Source organism: Cyprinodon tularosa, unplaced genomic scaffold (assembly GCF_016077235.1).
Source record: "Cyprinodon tularosa strain WSP-4 unplaced genomic scaffold, ASM1607723v1 ctg33, whole genome shotgun sequence".
Classification (NCBI taxonomy): Eukaryota; Metazoa; Chordata; class Actinopteri; order Cyprinodontiformes; family Cyprinodontidae; genus Cyprinodon; species Cyprinodon tularosa.
Window position 1 is genome coordinate 3526625 of NW_024039041.1, and position 17583 is coordinate 3544207.

Below are 17583 nucleotides of genomic sequence, written 5' to 3' on the forward strand. Positions count from 1 at the left end.
AGCCAGTCATGAGGGTAAAAGTATGTGTTTTTAGTGATAAAGAATAAAAAAAATCTTAAAAAATACCATACAAATTAGCAGGTTAAAGACTTTTTCATTTCACCTCAATTAAGTAAATATACAAGTATGGTGTCATCATTAAAGCACAGCTTCTCAGACAAAACATAGTACAAAAAACAGCGCAGGGCAGAAAAAAAAGCACATATAGTACATATTTATAAACCTCAGATAGGTGGCAGTTTAGCCCGCGCCTTTGTTCCCAATAGGACACTTTAGCATACATTTTGGCTTCCAAGTTGGTACTCTTGCACACATTTTAGATGCAAAGAGGGCACTTTAGCGCCCGGTTTGGCTTCCAAGAGGGTCCTTTAGCATATGTTCTGGCTCCTAAGAGGGAACTTTGGCATATTTTTTTTCCTTTAAGTGGAAACTTCAGCATACGTTTTGGCTTCCAAGAGGGGGCTTTGGGCCGGGCTTACACTGCAAATTTTTTTGCCTTTTTCGGGGCCACTTTCCAGTCATGCATGAATTTTCTGATCGGCCTGACTTTCAGCCTGATTGTGCATCATGTAGTGTACAGGGGGTAATGAGGGGCGATCAGCCTTTCACAACCACCTCCTGATCAGGAATTGTGAGGTCGAGAGAAAATTAAACATGTTTGATTTTCATTCGACCATCATGGGCTAATCACTCAGTGGGCATGCACAAACAAGGACTCTTCTTCTTCTTCCTCTCAGAAGAAAACACAGAAGCATGGCAGGGGTGTGAGAGAAATGGAGCTCTTTCTGTAAAATTGACAGACCGTAGTAGCCACGTTTGCTCAGCCATGTCTTTGCCCAAATACTTCGCCAACTTTTCTTCTTAGGGCTTTCAGCACAAAATTCTTAAGGCAGCGCGTGTCACTATAGTGAGCTTCATATTCCTCTTCTACTCGTTTGGCTTCTGGATAAACGAGTCCGAGTAGCACCATCTCATCGCAGTGCTTAGTCCGACGTGGTTTTTAGATGTACAGTGTGAGCAGGTAGATCGCATCAGAACGTCGGGTCAAACATGCATTGTGATCTGTGAACCCACACTGTACCACGAAACCCTGCGGTTTTCGTACAGCGTGAGCTGTAGCTGCATGCAACGATTGAAAAAAATTGCAGCGTATGCCCTGCTTTAGCAAACATTTTGACTCTTTAGCACTTAAGCATGTGTGCTTTCCAAACAGCAATTTAGTGTGCATTTCTGCTCCTGAGAAGACATTTTAGCATGCGTTTTTGGATTCCGACAGTGCACACATTTTGGCTTCCAAGTAGGCAGCAAGCGTTTTGGTTCCAGAGAAATCACTTTAGCACAAATTTTTGGTCCCAAGAAGGAACTTCAGCGCGGGTTTTGGCTTCCAAGGGAACACTTCACCATGTTTTTTTGCTTCCAAGAAGGCACTTTAGCAGACATTTTTGTGCTCGAGAGGTCACTTTAGATCACATTTAGGCTTCTGAGAACAGACTTTAGCACTTGTTTTGGCTTCCAAGGGAGTGCTTAAACACAGATATTAGCTCTCAAGTGGGCAATTTTGTATGTGTTTCTAACTCCAAGAGGGTGCTTTAGCTCTCGAGGGTGCAGTTTAGCACTGTTTTGGCTTCCAAGAGGGCAATTCAGCCCAGGCGTTGGTTTCCAAACTGGCACTTTAAGCATCCATTCTTGGTTTTCCAAGATGGCTTCCAATAGCTAGCATTTTTCAACAGTTGGGTCGCAAGTGCATGCCACCGATATAAAGTATACACTAAACCATATGTTTCCCAAAATGCTACTTAGGATACACCATATATGACTAACTGTATTTTTTGGATACACAATGGAAATTGCAAAGCTTTTGTTTTTTATAATATAAAACAAATGATATATATACAGTTTAAATCCATACCTGAATTAAATAAATAATGTTCTAAGGAGTCAAACCTGCTTATTACACTTGTCTTTGATCATTAGTTTGCCAGAATTCTGGAGATCTTTTCGTTTAGGCTTTGGCTATCTATTTTTTAATTTTATGTACAAATAAGACAATTGATGATTGATCCATATTTGCTCAATTAGCAACCACTAATCAACACAAAGTTTCTTAAATCTGGAAAAAAAAATCTTGACTCATACTCAGCTGTGCATCACCTTTTAGTCGATCAACAACTTTACATGTAACTGATGCTGAATTACTATAAACTGTTGTTTTTAATGGCATTTCTTAAGTTTAACGAAAGAATTGAGAAAAGCCCAAAGAATGTGAGCAGCACTTTAAAGGTTTTCAAGAAAGTCAGTCTTCCTGGAAACAAATATGAATAAACAAGCTTTGGCTCATGACTTTGCACATTGTTGTAAACCCTTAGAAACCATTTTTCTTATGTTTAACTTTAGACATGCTTGCTTGCTTACTCTTCTGTGTTTAGATCTTTGGTAAGAAAACTTTGAGAGGCTCATTTTCATGGACTTTATCCAGAAAGCCGAGGTTAAAGTACGGGTACAGAGTCTCAGTGAAGGTCTCTCTGAACGTGTAGAGATGGGTCATGCTCTCTGCATTGTAAAAGGACACCAGGCCCCGCTTGTAATCCAGGTAGACGCCAATCCGGGCCAGTGGCTCTTCCAGGGAGAGGACAGTCGGAGGGGATGTGCCAGCCATGTACCTAACACCATATGAGAGAGTGAGAGTCCAGAATCCGTTAGCTGGGAGTGCCTTGATGACTCCTTTTCTGGGAACCGACTCCCGGGCTACCCCCACCGTCCACACGGTGCTGCTGTAGACCTCAATCTCCCAGTAGTGGCGCCCGTGAGTGAAGCCCTGACTTGCGAGCAGAGACAGAGCGGCGTTGAACCTGTTGGGGTTGTCCTTCACAGTGTAGTTGAAAGTCTGGTATCGGACACAGGTGAGGGAGGAACTCAGGCTGAGCCACGGGTTGGCAGTACTGGAGTTAAACGTAATAGCTGCTGGAACTAAGCAGAAGGAGAATGTTTTTATTTAGAACCTTGTCAAATCTTGTCGGGCTACAACAAACTTTAATGTGATGTATTTAGAATTTTATATAATATATAAAAACATAATAGAGCAGAATTTGGAAGCAAAGGAAAAGGGAAATCTGAAAAGTGTGGCATGTAATTGTCAGACTGGATGGGGACCAACTGTGAACAGAATTGTTCATGTCTTGCCATAAATGTTCTATTTAATGTGGGACTGTAATATGACTGGGTAATTTCTCGTTTGGGTCTTCTTTGATTTAAACTTTTCGTTTGCCTGACCGAATGTTTAGAGCTATTGTCATGCATGTGGACTGCATTGGCAGGTTTTCCTCTACAATAGCTGTCCAGCTTTCCATCTACTCTAATGCTGTGTCTAATTTGTTTCAGAAGTTGGAGCTAGGAATGCCGTCACACCCATAACTCAAATTTCCTATCTTGGAAACACAGTATTTCCCCTTATTTCACATTTTCACCAAAGGAAAATATTTACAGTTATTATTGTAAGATTTCTCTATCTTTAACCCTTTCAATCATAAGCCCATTTGAACCCAATTACATACCTCTTACATATATTCCGGATGCTAAACTCTGTAAGTTATATCTTTTGTAAGATCTGACTATCTGATTAGAATTTTAGACATTGATATTTATTAGAAACATTAGGAAATCAAAGAAAATCCAACTTCTGAGAGAAGATGGTAAAAGGCCTTAATGATGCTGCCAACACATTCATCATGACCAAACACCTGAGGCCTTCAAAGGACAGCGTTATCTATCTTGAGATTAAATTACTAACGTTGCCTTTGAGATAACTGTGTTTGAGAGTACAGAGGTTAAATTGAATAGGAGTGCACACATTCATGTTTTTTGTTTGTAAATTTTTTTTTCTTCAATTTTACAATCAGTTAATTGAACTGATCTTTCACATAAAATACCAATAAAAACATTTAAGCTCATTGTTGTAATCTAAAGAAAGCATAAGAGATATAAATACTTTTAAAGACAGTGTTGGTTTAGCTTTTTAAGACTGATATCTGTGGACCTCAGTATTTTTGGAGTCAAAGTGTTAAATTATTACCTGGGTAAAGGCTGCCCTTCATAGATTTCCAAACTCTGTACTGCAGAGGCCCCGCAAAGCGACCCTCACATAAACTCGGTGGAGTCAAGGTTGGTTTCTCAAACTTGACAGAAGGTCTGCCAACAACATCAAATGATGAAGGGAAATGAGCACACATCTTTCCAAAGGAAATCATACCCTAAGATTTCTCACACTCACCTCTGGAGCAGGGCTTTGATGCTCTAACACGATAGGCAGGAATAAACACAGGAAGAGACACACACACAGAGAACGATAATTAGTTTGTTGGATTTGAATAAGGAGAAATCCTTTTTCCACATTACATCAACGTCTGGGCTCATGCTGTCCCACCCTGCGGGATCTCTCTGTGGCCCCGGGAAAGTCCCGCAGCTGAAGCCAGAGATAATGTGGCAAAGTGCCTGAGCTTAACTTCTCCAGATGAAGGAGCAAGATTACTTGTCTGCATCCTGTCTTAATTCCCTGAGAGATGGAGTCTTTTGTTTTTAAATGTTCCAACCATATTGCTGACATTACCAAATGGTTTCGTTTTGATATCATAGAATATCTACTGTATAAGGCGTAAGTAAAATCTTTAAATGTTAGAGTCTGTTAAATATGTGACATGTTCTGGCTAAATGGAATTCCTTCTGGTTCCACCTCCTCCGCAAAAACAGATTTAAAAAAACCTTTACTCAACATTTTTTCTCAATAATCATCCTCACTGCTAACTCATCATTCTGGTAATAACTTCCAGATGAGTTGATCTACACTCATTTTTCACAGAGCTGAACTTACACGGAGCAGAGTGTAAGCGTCCTGCTCTTTGAGTTTGTCCTCTATCTCATGGACGGCCCTCTGCAGACGAGAAATCTCCACACACAGCAGCGCCTTGTGCTCATCCAGGCGGATCAGCTCCCTGCGCTCCTCCGTCTTCAGCTTTACCTGTAGCAGCTTTTCCTCCTGGTACAGGAACTGGTGGAGGTCACTGAACTGTGCCTCAATGCGCTGCTTCAGATCGGCAGTGTGCTCCTGGGGTTAGAGGCAATGGATGTGGGTGGGAAACACTTTACAAACTATCAACAAATTATGAAGTTTCTATGAGAAACATTTTAGAAATACACAAAAATGAGATGATTGTTTCTGAAAAACACATTTCATTTGGAAAAGATATAAAATCTTTGAAACAACTAATATAGCCCATTGGCTATGTTACAATTATTACCAATAATGATGTATGAGTCTGTTACACCCTAATGCCTGCATGTTGTGTGTCAGAACTAATGTTTTCCCAAGTAGTTAATCTAATTAGGACAATGGTCAAAAGGCCATCTTCATTATGTACGTGGCAAAGATCTGGGAATGTAATGAGAGCGATAAAACTTGAGCCATGGATGTCTCCTCATCTGCAAACGTATATGATGTAAAATGTGATGATGTGGCATACTGGAGTGCCCCTTCACAGGTGGTAAGAGCTGCCTTTTGTAACTCTAAGCACTCTGATCTGATTAAGATTACAATTTCTGTCAAAATCTGTTGTCTTGTCTCATGGTTATTTAATACATATACATTATGAAGTGTTATTTAAAGAGTTTGTTCTGAGTGATTTCTTCTCATGAAAAGAACCAGAGAGATAAAGATTCAAGGTGTAAACTCAGAAACTTTCCTCAACAGCTAAAAAAAAGACTTCTGAAAAGTTGACTGACAGCACTTGGTCTTATGTAAGCATCAAAGAAGCATTTAACCAAAATCCATAGTAATTTACTAACACAATCAATCATCTTTAAACACAAAAACAAAAGAGCGATGGAATATTGCCGGCATTAGCATCAACTTTGGAGACTATGGCTGTGTCCAAATGTCCAAATAATTACTATTTAGGGCACTATGTAGGAGTTACGGCATTTTAAACGAATGTCCGAATGTTTAGTGGATGAAAAAGTAGTGGAATCAAAACTTCCCGCAATGCACCTTAAAAAGTAGTGATCATCCATGGTCATTAGATGACAAAATATTGTATATCCCGGAATTCTTTCCGCAGAGAGCTGTCCGTGCAAAGCATTATGGGATTTGCTGTCACAACAAAGATGGCGCAGGCACAACGTGGTGGAGGCGGAGTTACGTGACCGGGGAGCAAAAGATAATGATCATCTGTCTGAATGGTCAAGTTACTGACTTCAATATAAAGTCCACTATATAGTCCCCGCCCTATATAGTGATTGAGGAATCTAGTGGTTAGGGTGGATCTTTTTGTATGAGCGTCTAGTGGATGAAAAAGTAGTGGACTTGAAATTTACCACATTAAACATTGAAAAGTAGTGTACATTGTTGGTCACAAGGTGAGAAGATATATACCAGAATGCTTTGCAACAGTTCTTCTCACAAAGAATCATGGAATTTGTTTTGGGGGGGTGAGAGACAAAGATGTCCCAGACAGGAAGCCTTGAGTCCAATGGGGAGCCAAAAGTAGTGATCATTTGTCTGCACAGTTAACTGAGTTCCCCATATTGTCCCATTCTGTATAGTGATTGTGGGGTTAGGGCGGACGTTTTGACACAACCTATTAGTGTCAAACTGAAAGGGAATTTAGTGCCAAACTAAAAGGGTGTTTTTAGTGAAAACAGAAAGGCAAGCACTTTGAGGGGTTACTTGGACAAACTTACATTGGAATGATCTACACGGAGAACAGAAGCTTTGAGAGGCAATTTGAGATTTCATATTGCATGTTTATATAGTTTTTTTTTAAGATGCTTAAAATAAACTGATCGCACACTGGCCACCCAATGCTGGCCCAGGGCAGGGGACAATGGAGGAAATAAACACTTCAGAATTCATAATGCTGTAAGTATTTAAAGTATTTCTTGATAGATGTGTTTAATCCCACCTTGAGCTTTTTGACTTCTTCCTCAGCCTCCTTGTCACACTGCAGCGCTGTGTTCAGCTCAGCTTTTAAGGAATCCATTGAGCTGTTAAGAAATCCCTGTTTAGAGAAGAAACACAAAATAACTGTGACTCACTGCAAACACAATTTCACAACTTTGAATGGCTTTTGTGGAAAACAACATCTGATAAATCCATCCTGCAAACCTGAGTGAAAAGAAACTACACTATTTGCAACCCAATTGATTACTTATATTCCTGACTCCTTACCTTACCAGGCAAAGCAAGCCAAGTTTATTTATACAGCACATTTCAGTGGCAAGGCAATTCAACATGCTGAATCAGAAAACTTGAAACACATATTAAGCTAAATTGTCTCCTGCAGATAGGCAGGTAACCAAACTCACCCTGTATTTCTGCTCAGCCTCCTGAACACATATCATAGTGTGATTTCTGTGTTCCTGAGACAAGCCACACACCAAACACACCAGCTCCTGGTCTTCCTCGCAGTAAAGCTTCAATTCCTCCCTGTGTCTTATGCAGCGTGGGGCTGGAGCAGGAGCAGGAGCCCTTTCTGCGCATCCTCCATCGGTCAGGCATCCTTCACTCCTGCTCTCCTCCAATCCATGACAGTAGCTCTCCACAATGTTGGCCACGATGCGGTTGGGTCGGTAGCTCTTCCCTGAGTACATCTTCCTGCATTGAGGACAGGAGCCTGTGCCCCCCTGTCCAGAGCCCCGTGGCCCTGTCCAGTAGCCATCAATGCAGCCCTGACAGAAAGTGTGATCACATGGCAGGGAAACAGGTTGTTTGAAAAGATCCAAGCATATGGAGCAGGTCAGATCTCTACTGATTCTGTTAGCTGAACTTTTGGCAACTTGTCCTGCTATGGGAGAAGGTCGGATCTTTTCCATTGTTGCTTGAATAGCAAAATCTTCTTTGGAGTTCCAGCCGTTTTTATCAGACCTTTGTCCTTTGTTAAGTCTTTCCAAGTTTTGTAGATATATTGTCTGGACTTTCTTCACTTCTTGCTGGTTATTACTCATTCCTTCACCTTTTCTGTGCTCCTTTGTTCTGAGTGTGCAGCTGGAACCTGGTCGTCCCTCCTCTCCTGTAGACTGCGACCACTCTGTCTGGCCTGCAGCCTTCCTGTTGACTACTGGGAAAATAAAGTGGGAGGCGGAGAAGTAGCCTCAATCACAGCAACAGATAGAGAGGGGATCTCAGTGCCCCCCTCTTTCCCCCAACTCAGACGTCACATGGTCAGGAAATTGAGGCGGGCCTTAGATATTCTTTTCTTGGCTCGTTTGATCACTGAAGGCTGAGCAAAAATTCCTGCTTCACCGAACTCTAGAACCCACAAAAATGCTAAACTGTACATTATGAGGTGTGTGTGTCTGTGTTATTTGAATTAGTGAGTAATATGAAAAAGCATAAGCAGATCTACGTTGGGTGTTGAAGGTCAGGTTTCCTGTATCTTTTTATGAAACCGCGCTCCTCCTTCGGCTGAAAGTAAACAAAATCATTAAAACTGTTAACAATGGCATGGGAAAAACTGCAGGAAGAACACTCTAGAGGGGAAGAGAAGAGACATCCTGCATGAAATCATGCTTTCCTGTGTGGATTCTATTGTGGACACAAATGAGAAAACATTACATTTGCACAGTTTTATTTCGAAGAACTTTACAAACGTTGTAAACAAAGCAGAAATTTTGCCCTTGAAAACTCCCGACATTACAGTGGGGCAAAAAAGTATTTAGTCAGCCACCAATAGTGCAAGTTCTCCCACTTAAAAAGATGAGAGAGGCCGGTAATTTTCATCATAGATATACCTCAACTATGAGAGACAAAATGAAAAAAAAATCCAGAAAATCACATTGTCTGATTTTTAAAGAATTTATTTGCAAAATATGGTGGAAAATAAGTATTAGGTCAGTTACAAACAAGCAAGATTTCTGGCTCTCACAGACCTGTAACTTCTTCTGTAAGAGGCTCCTCTGTCCTCCACTCGTTACCTTCATTAATGGCACCTGTTTGAACCCGTTATCAGTATAAAAGACACCTGTCCACAACCTCAAACAGTCACACTCTAAACTCCACCATGGCCAAAACTAGAGAGCTGTCAAAGGACACCCGAAACAAAATTATAGACCTGCACCAGGCTGGGAAGTCTGAATCTGCAATAGGTAAACAGCTTGGTGTGAAGAAATCAACTGTGGGATCAATTATTAGAAGATGGAAAACATACAAGACCACTGATAATCTTCCTCGATCTGGGGCTCCACGCAAGATCTCACCCCGTGGGGTCAAAATGATCACAAGAACGGTGAGTAAAAATCCCAGAACCACACGGGGGGACCTAGTGAATGACCTGCAGAGAGCTGGGACCAAAGTAACAAAGGCTACCATCAGTAACACACTACGCCGCCAGGGACTCAAATCCTGCAGTGCCAGACGTGTCCCCCTGCTTAAGCCAGTACATGTCAAGGCCCGTCTCAAGTTTGCTAGAGAGCATTTGGATGATCCAGACGATGACTGGGAGAATATCATATGGTCAGATGAAACCAAAATAGAACTTTTTGGTAAAAACTCTACTCATCGTGTTTGGAGGAGAGAGAATGCTGAGTTGCATCCGAAGAACACCATACCTACAGTGAAGCATGGGGGTTGAAACATCATGCTTTGGGGCTGTTTTTCTGCTAAGCGACCAGGACGACTGATCCGTGTGAAGGAAAGTATGAATGGGGCCATGTATCGTAAAATTTTGAGTGAAAACCTCCTTCCATCAGCAAGGGCATTGAAGATGAAACGTGGCTGGGTCTTTCAGCATGACAATGATCCCAAACACACCGCCCGGGTAACGAAGGAGTGGCTTCGTAAGAAGCATTTCAAGGTCCTGGAGTGGCCTAGCCAGTCTCCAGATCTCAACCCCATAGAAAATCTTTGGAGGGAGTTGAAAGTCCGTGTTGCCCAGCGACAGCCCCAGAACATCACTGCTCTAGAGGAGATCTGCATGGAGGAATGGGCCAAAATACCAGCAACAGTGTGTGAAAACCTTGTGAAGACTTACAGAAAACGTTTGATCTCTGTCATTGCCAACAAAGGGTATATAACAAAGTATTGAGATGAACTTTTGTTATTGACCAAATACTTATTTTCCACCATATTTTGCAAATAAATTCTTTAAAAATCAGACAATGTGATTTTCTGGATTTTTTTTCTCATTTTGTCTCTCATAGTTGAGGTATATCTATGATGAAAATTACCGGCCTCTCTCATGTTTTTAAGTGGGAGAACTTGCACTATTGGTGGCTGACTAAATACTTTTTTGCCCCACTGTATGTCATTTTACAACCCAAAGTGTTTTTGTTTAATGTTTATGTCATAAACTAAAAGAAATCTGAATAAAATTGTAAAGAGAAATAATGTTTCACAAACCGAAATCTAAAGAATGGTTGTCATGTGTTTGTGCCCCACTCATTTACTCTGATACCCCTAATTGAAATTTGTTCAACCAACTCTCTATAGAATAAAAAAGGTATTATTACATAAGATTATTACATAACATTATTACATAAGCCATTATTATCACATAGCATTAATCCAACTATTCTGTGAGTGTCTCAGAGGTTTGTGGAAAAAAACATCATGAGAACCGCAGCAGTCAGGAGTAACTTGGTCACTCCAGAGGAGCTGCAGGGATTCATACCTCAGGTGGGGGAATTTGTTGACAACTTTTATTCCTGTTGCCTTCTAACAAGCCATTGTTGGACAGAGATCATTAGAGGACTCAGGGTAATCATAAATACATATGAGAATGTGACACAGGCACCATATTAACACCACATATATAGACTGGTTTACAATGACATACTTATGTTATAATATGGATTAAAGTTGAGATCAAAACCCAACATGTTGGTACAACTTTAAAGCCGATGTTCACAAACACTCCACGTCTAATTTGACAGACCCTCAGGCACTTTACAAAGATAATTGGATACCATTTTCAGTAGCTACATGTGCAAAACTATCAGAGAAATCCTGTTTTTAAAAAATACAGCTGTAGTTGGAGGAAAAGGCAGTTCTGTCAAACACATACTGCAAATGCACATCACACTTTTCAAAACTTTAGCTGTAAAAAGTCTAATTAATGAATCATATGTGCTCCATTTCACTTTATATTAGCTGCATGTTGGTCTATCAAATTAAAACCTAATTGAATCCAGATAAGTATGTGGCTGTAATGTGACATAGTTTAAGGTTCTAGTTGCTAGTGGTGATATTATAGAAGACATTAAATGTCAAGTGTAATATATTTGTTCAGGCTGTAGTATAAAATCAATTAAGTAAGTAGAGTTTGTAATGAAGCAAGCTGTAAGAGACCCATACAGCTTACGAGAGGTATAGGATGTTACATCAGGCTCTGTAAACAAACCTCTGATAATATTTATTTACTTCATACTTGTGTGATGATTTGTGACTAAATTAACAACCATCCTGGATTTTTGGACTCTTTTTCTGAAGGATTTGTTTTGCAGGAAATTTTCAAGCCTGAAAGAACTGCTGATAAACAGCTTTTGAAAAGACTTCAACTCTGTTTTGTTGTGTGGTTTGTGATGAAACGATAATGTTGCTTTGAATAGATTTATATGTGGCTCTTTAGATTTATCAAATTGTTCTTAGAGGCAGAATTGGCCCTATGTTAAGCAAACTATGCCTATGGACCCCATCCCTCCATAGATGCTTTAATTTGGACAGAGAACATAGATCAGAAACTAGAATATGTTTATATCTGAATTAATGGTTTCAGCATTAATAAACTTAAAATGTTTAAAATAGTTTAAAATGTAAGATTTTAAGGAATTGGCAGTGTTAATGCATCATTGTTTGATTGCTGTGTAAACAGCAGATCAAGATCTGATCTTTAAGGGCCTCCGATTCCATTATCTGTATCAAAACACTCTTTATTCTGGTGAACAGGAACTGGAAAATGGGACCCCAATTAAATGATATGTTAGGTTCCTCGGCCCTGGGCCAGAACTCTCTGGAAAAGATACATTTCTAGATAGGTTTGATATATTTTAAGTCCTAGAAGGTTTTTCAGTTTATGATTTGTATTCATTAATTTAACTCACATGTCTATCCAAAAGCAGGATCCTTTAAGTATTTGCTGAATCACAACCCCTTTGTCTGCACACTATAGTGACCTCTAGTGCAAGAGATGCAACAAACTTTCTGTGAGTGAAGAAAGTAAAACCTTATAAATATTTGTCATACCTATATGTAGTTAAGCAAGAGATTAACTTAGAAAATATATAAAATAGAATTTTTAGAAAAGCAAAAAAACTTTTTAAAGCAAATCTTAAACGTTTTGTGTTACTATCAATTAAGAACATTTACACTTGTTAAAACTGTTATGTGATTACCTTTCAGTGTCTCAAAGCATGTTCATACTACCTTTCTTGAGTTAAATATAACCAGTTATTACATCATTTTAAATTCTGATTGGCAAGACTTCAAAGTGTATATAGGCGTTCAATTTAGAGTTTAAATAGATTGTTGAATTTCTTTACTTTCCACTCCTGGGTTTACTTAGTTTAGAAATTGCAGTAATACAGTTAGGAACATTTAAAGTAATTTTACTTTTATGGATCTGTTGAACCTTGTCCAAACATCTTTCAAAGCCCACTTCTGATTGGTTGAGTTGCTTGTAATGTCTCCTCTCTTCTTAACCTAGCGGCAAGAAAGATAAGATATTAGACACTGCTATATATTAGTGTCTATGGACCAGGTCTGTTGGAAAAACATAAACAGGATAAAAAGGACATTTTAGGGTCCAGTGAAAATCCTTCCTATCATATTCTACAAAAACTAAATAAAAAAAAGCCAATGAGTTATTCCAACATCAAATTTCTCGTTTGGATTGATAAAATAATTTTGAATTGACATGATGACATGATTTTCTAAATCTAAATTTTTGGGGGACATTTCTGGATTTTTGGCTGTGTACACTTTGAGTGTGGATCTTAAGCAAAGCTTTTACAGTAAATGAGAGGATATTGTAAATTGTAGGATATTGCTTTTATTAAACTTCACTGCAAACACAGTGCAACTGTTTGTTGAGCTTTGTTTATCCCCATTGTGACCTTATGGTCTGATCAATATGTGTGTCAATTAGTGAGGGGGTCAGACATGTTTGTCTCTGCAGTTGCTTTGTTTGTTAAAGGTTTTTGTCTGCTGGAACCCTTTTTGTTTTTCAAGCTTAAATTTTTGAATTTAAACAAATGCCCAGGCCTGCAAAGTTTGTAGCTCTGTTGCCTTGCAGCAAGAAGGTTCCGGGTTTGATTCCCGGCCCGGGGTCTTTCTGCATGGAGTTTACATGTTCTCCCTGTGCATGCGTGGGTTCTCTCTGGATACACCTAACATGACTGTTAGGTTAATTTACTTCTCTAAATTCTCCTTAGGTGTGTGGGTGTGTGTGCATGGTTGTGTGTCCCTGTGTTAAACTGTGACAGATTGATGATATGTCCAAGGTATATCCTGCCTTTCGCCCATAGACAGCTAGAGCCACAAGCCTGATGGAATAAGTGGGAGACGATGGATCGATGGAATAAATGCCCAAAGTTTTGGAATAATTCCTGTAAATTAACATGCTTTTAACTTGGTCAGTCCCAGGGTCTAAAAGTGTAAATCTTTCTCTTAGATGGTTAGAGTTATTTTTACATAAGATTAAATGGTTCAATTTTCACTTCTTTGGACACAGATGGAACATAGAACAATGATTTATATTCCAAACTGAAAAGCAGGTCGCGATGAAGAAAATTAAACACCAAAAAACTATTTACAAATGAGGAGAAGTAGAGGAAATGTTGTTCTCATACTGTTGAAATTCATATTTAAGAAATGAAACATCAGACTCTCTTTCTGTTTGAAGGGAGGGGCAAAAAAATATTGGAATTATCATCTCCAAAAAATGCCTTCTCCTTAGGAGCACCAATGGATATCTTTTATGGTTCATTTTGAAGCTTTTTTAATGTTTTTTAAAGAACAAAACATTCAGATCCTGTGTGATTATTCTAACGTGAGCAACCTGATAGACAGATTGCAGAAATCCTGCAGAAAATCAGGTCGCATATGCAGTCTGTGTTGCATTAGTTATGATGTGCAGTGACTGGAAAGAAGAGACAGGCAGTAAGATATAAAAGTTTTATCTAGTCTCCTGAGTGTGCTCTGTGGATTTACAGGAAGTGGAGTGAAATAATGGCAAGCAGTGTGATTAACCTAATGAACCCACAGTGCTGCCAAACATTAATGACCAGAGCAACATTTTCAAATATAATGAAAAGGGAATAGAGCAGAGCTGTGAAGTTAATTAAACAATTACAAGTGGTCCTGTTTTATAGTTTTTATCAGCCTCATGGGTGGAAAATCTAAAAGGGGGCAACAAGGGAAGATGGAAATGTATTACTTTTTTGGTTTAAATAAAAGAAAAGATATTAAGAAATTAAGATTAACCTAAATAAAACAATTTAGTAACCATGCACTGCAAGAAGATGGTGCTATTTTAGGTTTAACAACAATGACAGCAATTAAAATCAAAATACAATCAGGATAGTCTATGAAATATAGACCATAAACTAAATTGTAAAGGACTGAATAAGTTCGACCAGGAAACTCTGACAAAAAAAACAACGAGAAACAGTCATGACAAATTTGAATATGTGCAAGTGCAGCCATGCATGTCAGCTCAGAGAAAAATAAGACATCTATGAGTGCAGAGGAAATAAAAGAAAATAATCTTTAAACCCAAACAAACACATGTTCACAGAGCACGTCTGTTCTGAATATGTCCCGTGAATTAAACCCAGAGCTGGTGTGGAAGGCACCTGGGAAACTGGAGGCTAAAAATAACCTGCTGCTTCTGGAGAGAGAGGGAACTGTAGGACGCACAAGGACGCACAGTGTGACGATATTAAGTTTAAACAAGTCTCTGACTGTGGGGAATTCTGCCGGAGATGTTATTAAAGAACTTATTTTCTTGCCAATAAACAGAAAATAAACTAAATGATGCTTGACATCTATGGTACAAATGGACAGTGTAATTAATACAATTAACAGTGTATTAAGAAATATAACCACATTCATTTTGACAATGGTGAATGCTTATTTTGCAAAAATATATTTACAGGATAGCTTAACAATAATCGTCAAGTCAATTTTGAGTTAATAAAGTTAAGATTTATATGGTGACTGTCTTTCAGTGCGCCTAAGTGTAGTAACTAGACCTAACAAACCAGTACTGTAGAGAGAGATTAAAGGATCCCATCTATCTGTGATTTGCCATAAGAAAAGGCATATTGTGATAAAACTTAAATTCAGAAAGATCTTGTAACATTTTACCAGATTTCGACCCTGTTAGTGGCTTTTAAATGCACAGACACATGCAAGCGATGTCAAAGCTCAGAACAGAGGACCCAGTATTCAGACAAAAACACAGTATGATATCTCAAAAAGCGTTTATTTAAAACAACGGATCTGCAGGGAACAGCTAGGGCGTCTAAGGCAGGAACCTCTGCAGGAATAGAACACAGGTTAGTGACCATGTTAAACTTAAAGATTATGAACATGTGAATCACTAATCTAGTTCAGTCTGTTCCCAGAGAATGAGGTAGATTCCAGCCAGTTGGTTGCCGACAAGACGCGCAAAATGCTCCCCAGAGATTTTTAGACATTGAAGTCTTAAAGACTGCTGAATTGGCAGGAGATCAGATCTGAGCGTACGAAGGACGGCAGGATAATCCAGAGGACAAAGCCAAATCCGGTGTTCAGGAGGTGCACAAGGGTCTGGGCCAGAAGATCAGAGATCTGAAGAGGTACCAAAAGGGAAATCCAGGACAGAGGAAATAAATTTAGATTTGTACAGCTCTCATGACATTTTCATTTCTTAAAGTGCAGCAGTGATCAAATTTAAACAGTGTGGGAGAAAAACGGCATGGTGTCAAAAACAAACAAAAAAACACTGATATGGAAGTTCAGAGCAATAAATATACATGGTGCAGTTATGCAGTATTTTTGGTTTGGTCTTGTCAGTTTGATGCAAAGTGTGTGACATGATTTAGAGTGTTCTTAAAAGACAGTAACAGACATTAATTCAGAGGCAGGTTGATGTGCCATGATTTATAGGTGTTTTGCATTTTCTGTTATTTTGAGGATGTCTTGACAATATCCTTGATTTTATTTAGTCTATTGTGCTCTTTGTTATTAGGTCTTGCAATCTTAAGTTAACTTCCAAACATATTAACTGGAGTTTTCTTAGTTATTCATTCTTTAGCTTCCTATTTTATTGTAATGTACTTTGCATATTTAATGTTCATCTTTTAAATTGTAGTTATTTTTTGAGGTTCTTTTGTATTTCTATCTCTGCTCAGATTACTTGCTTTTTATTTCTTTTTTCAGCACTATGCAATTAGATAATGCAGCCCATCTGTGCTTGCTCATTATTCTCATGGCCTTTACCTGTTTTTCTGCAAGTTAGGCTCCTGGTTTCTGTTTGTTTCTCAGCTAGATTTTTACATCTCTGTATTTTTTTCATGCTTGTTTTTGTCAGTTTCGACACTTAAAACTGTTGTGTGTTTTAATAATTTTTTTTGCCTTTTTTTTACATCGAAATCCAACCACTCATAATTTCGCTCTAAAGTTTTGGCCATAATAGCGCAAAAATTGTGCTGTCTATCTTAATGTAGAAAGAGTATTTGTTTTCAATCAGTCATCTCTGTGCTGAATTAATGGCAACAGTGCGGGCTTGCTTCAGAGCACCTTTAATTTTCTCTGTAGGGACAATTTGACTTCAAGCTGCTGCACTCAGACATTTGTCCTACTTCCTCCACCTCATTGGAATTTATATAAATCTCTACTTTATAAACTCAAAGTCAAGCAACAGACTTTGCTATCAATGCTTCATTTTTAGGTGGACATTGTGTAATGTATTGGTAACCAAATTCACTGTGAAATCATCAATTCTAGGCAACTGTCAGCTGTATCGTTCCCTTTCAGCTCACTTTACTTTATCCTCTTTTACATAATTTTACATTTCAAAATAGATTTAACTACAGCAAGGTAAATTGCAAAACAGTTAAAAGAAAAGCATGTAAAAATGCCATTTAGGGGGAAACTGACACAAAAAAGTCACAAAAAATTTTGAGAAGCATGCTATTATGATAAAAATCTAATTCTGATTTGATATACTGATACTATGAAATGTATGGTTTGTGAAAGAAAATGTGGCAGAAACAACCAATAAACAGCACTCTTTCTATTTCATTAGAGACAGTACCAAACGATATTTGTAAAAACAAGACAAGAAGCAGAAAACTGCTGCTTTTTTAGTCTTTCATAATAAATCCTAAATCCTTAATTTTCTATACATTTCAGTAATCTAGACTTAAATATGTGTTGAGAAACTGAGGGACATTCTTTTGAGTAAGGAAGAATCCTATCACATTGTTGTCCTTCTTCTCAAAACAAAAGATAAATTGTCCATCATAGCAAACTCTTAGAGCAGACAGAAATTTGTTATCTAATGTTGACAGGATACACAGACATCTTTTTTAATTTCCTCAGAGAGGCCTACTGTC

General features: G+C 38.6%; 1 protein-coding gene across 1 annotated transcript; it reads right to left on the minus strand.

The window, feature by feature from the left end:
• Positions 1-1002: 1002 nt before the first annotated feature.
• trim69 (tripartite motif containing 69) lies at positions 1003-8128 on the minus strand. The gene is made up of 6 exons (XM_038293775.1): positions 7354-8128; positions 6951-7046; positions 4865-5098; positions 4268-4290; positions 4070-4185; positions 1003-2967 (listed from the first exon to the last, which is right to left on the minus strand). Exons 1-6 carry the CDS (start codon positions 7990-7992, stop codon positions 2423-2425), a joined length of 1653 nt encoding a protein of 550 aa, XP_038149703.1. The 5' UTR covers positions 7993-8128; the 3' UTR covers positions 1003-2422.
• Positions 8129-17583: the final 9455 nt, after the last annotated feature.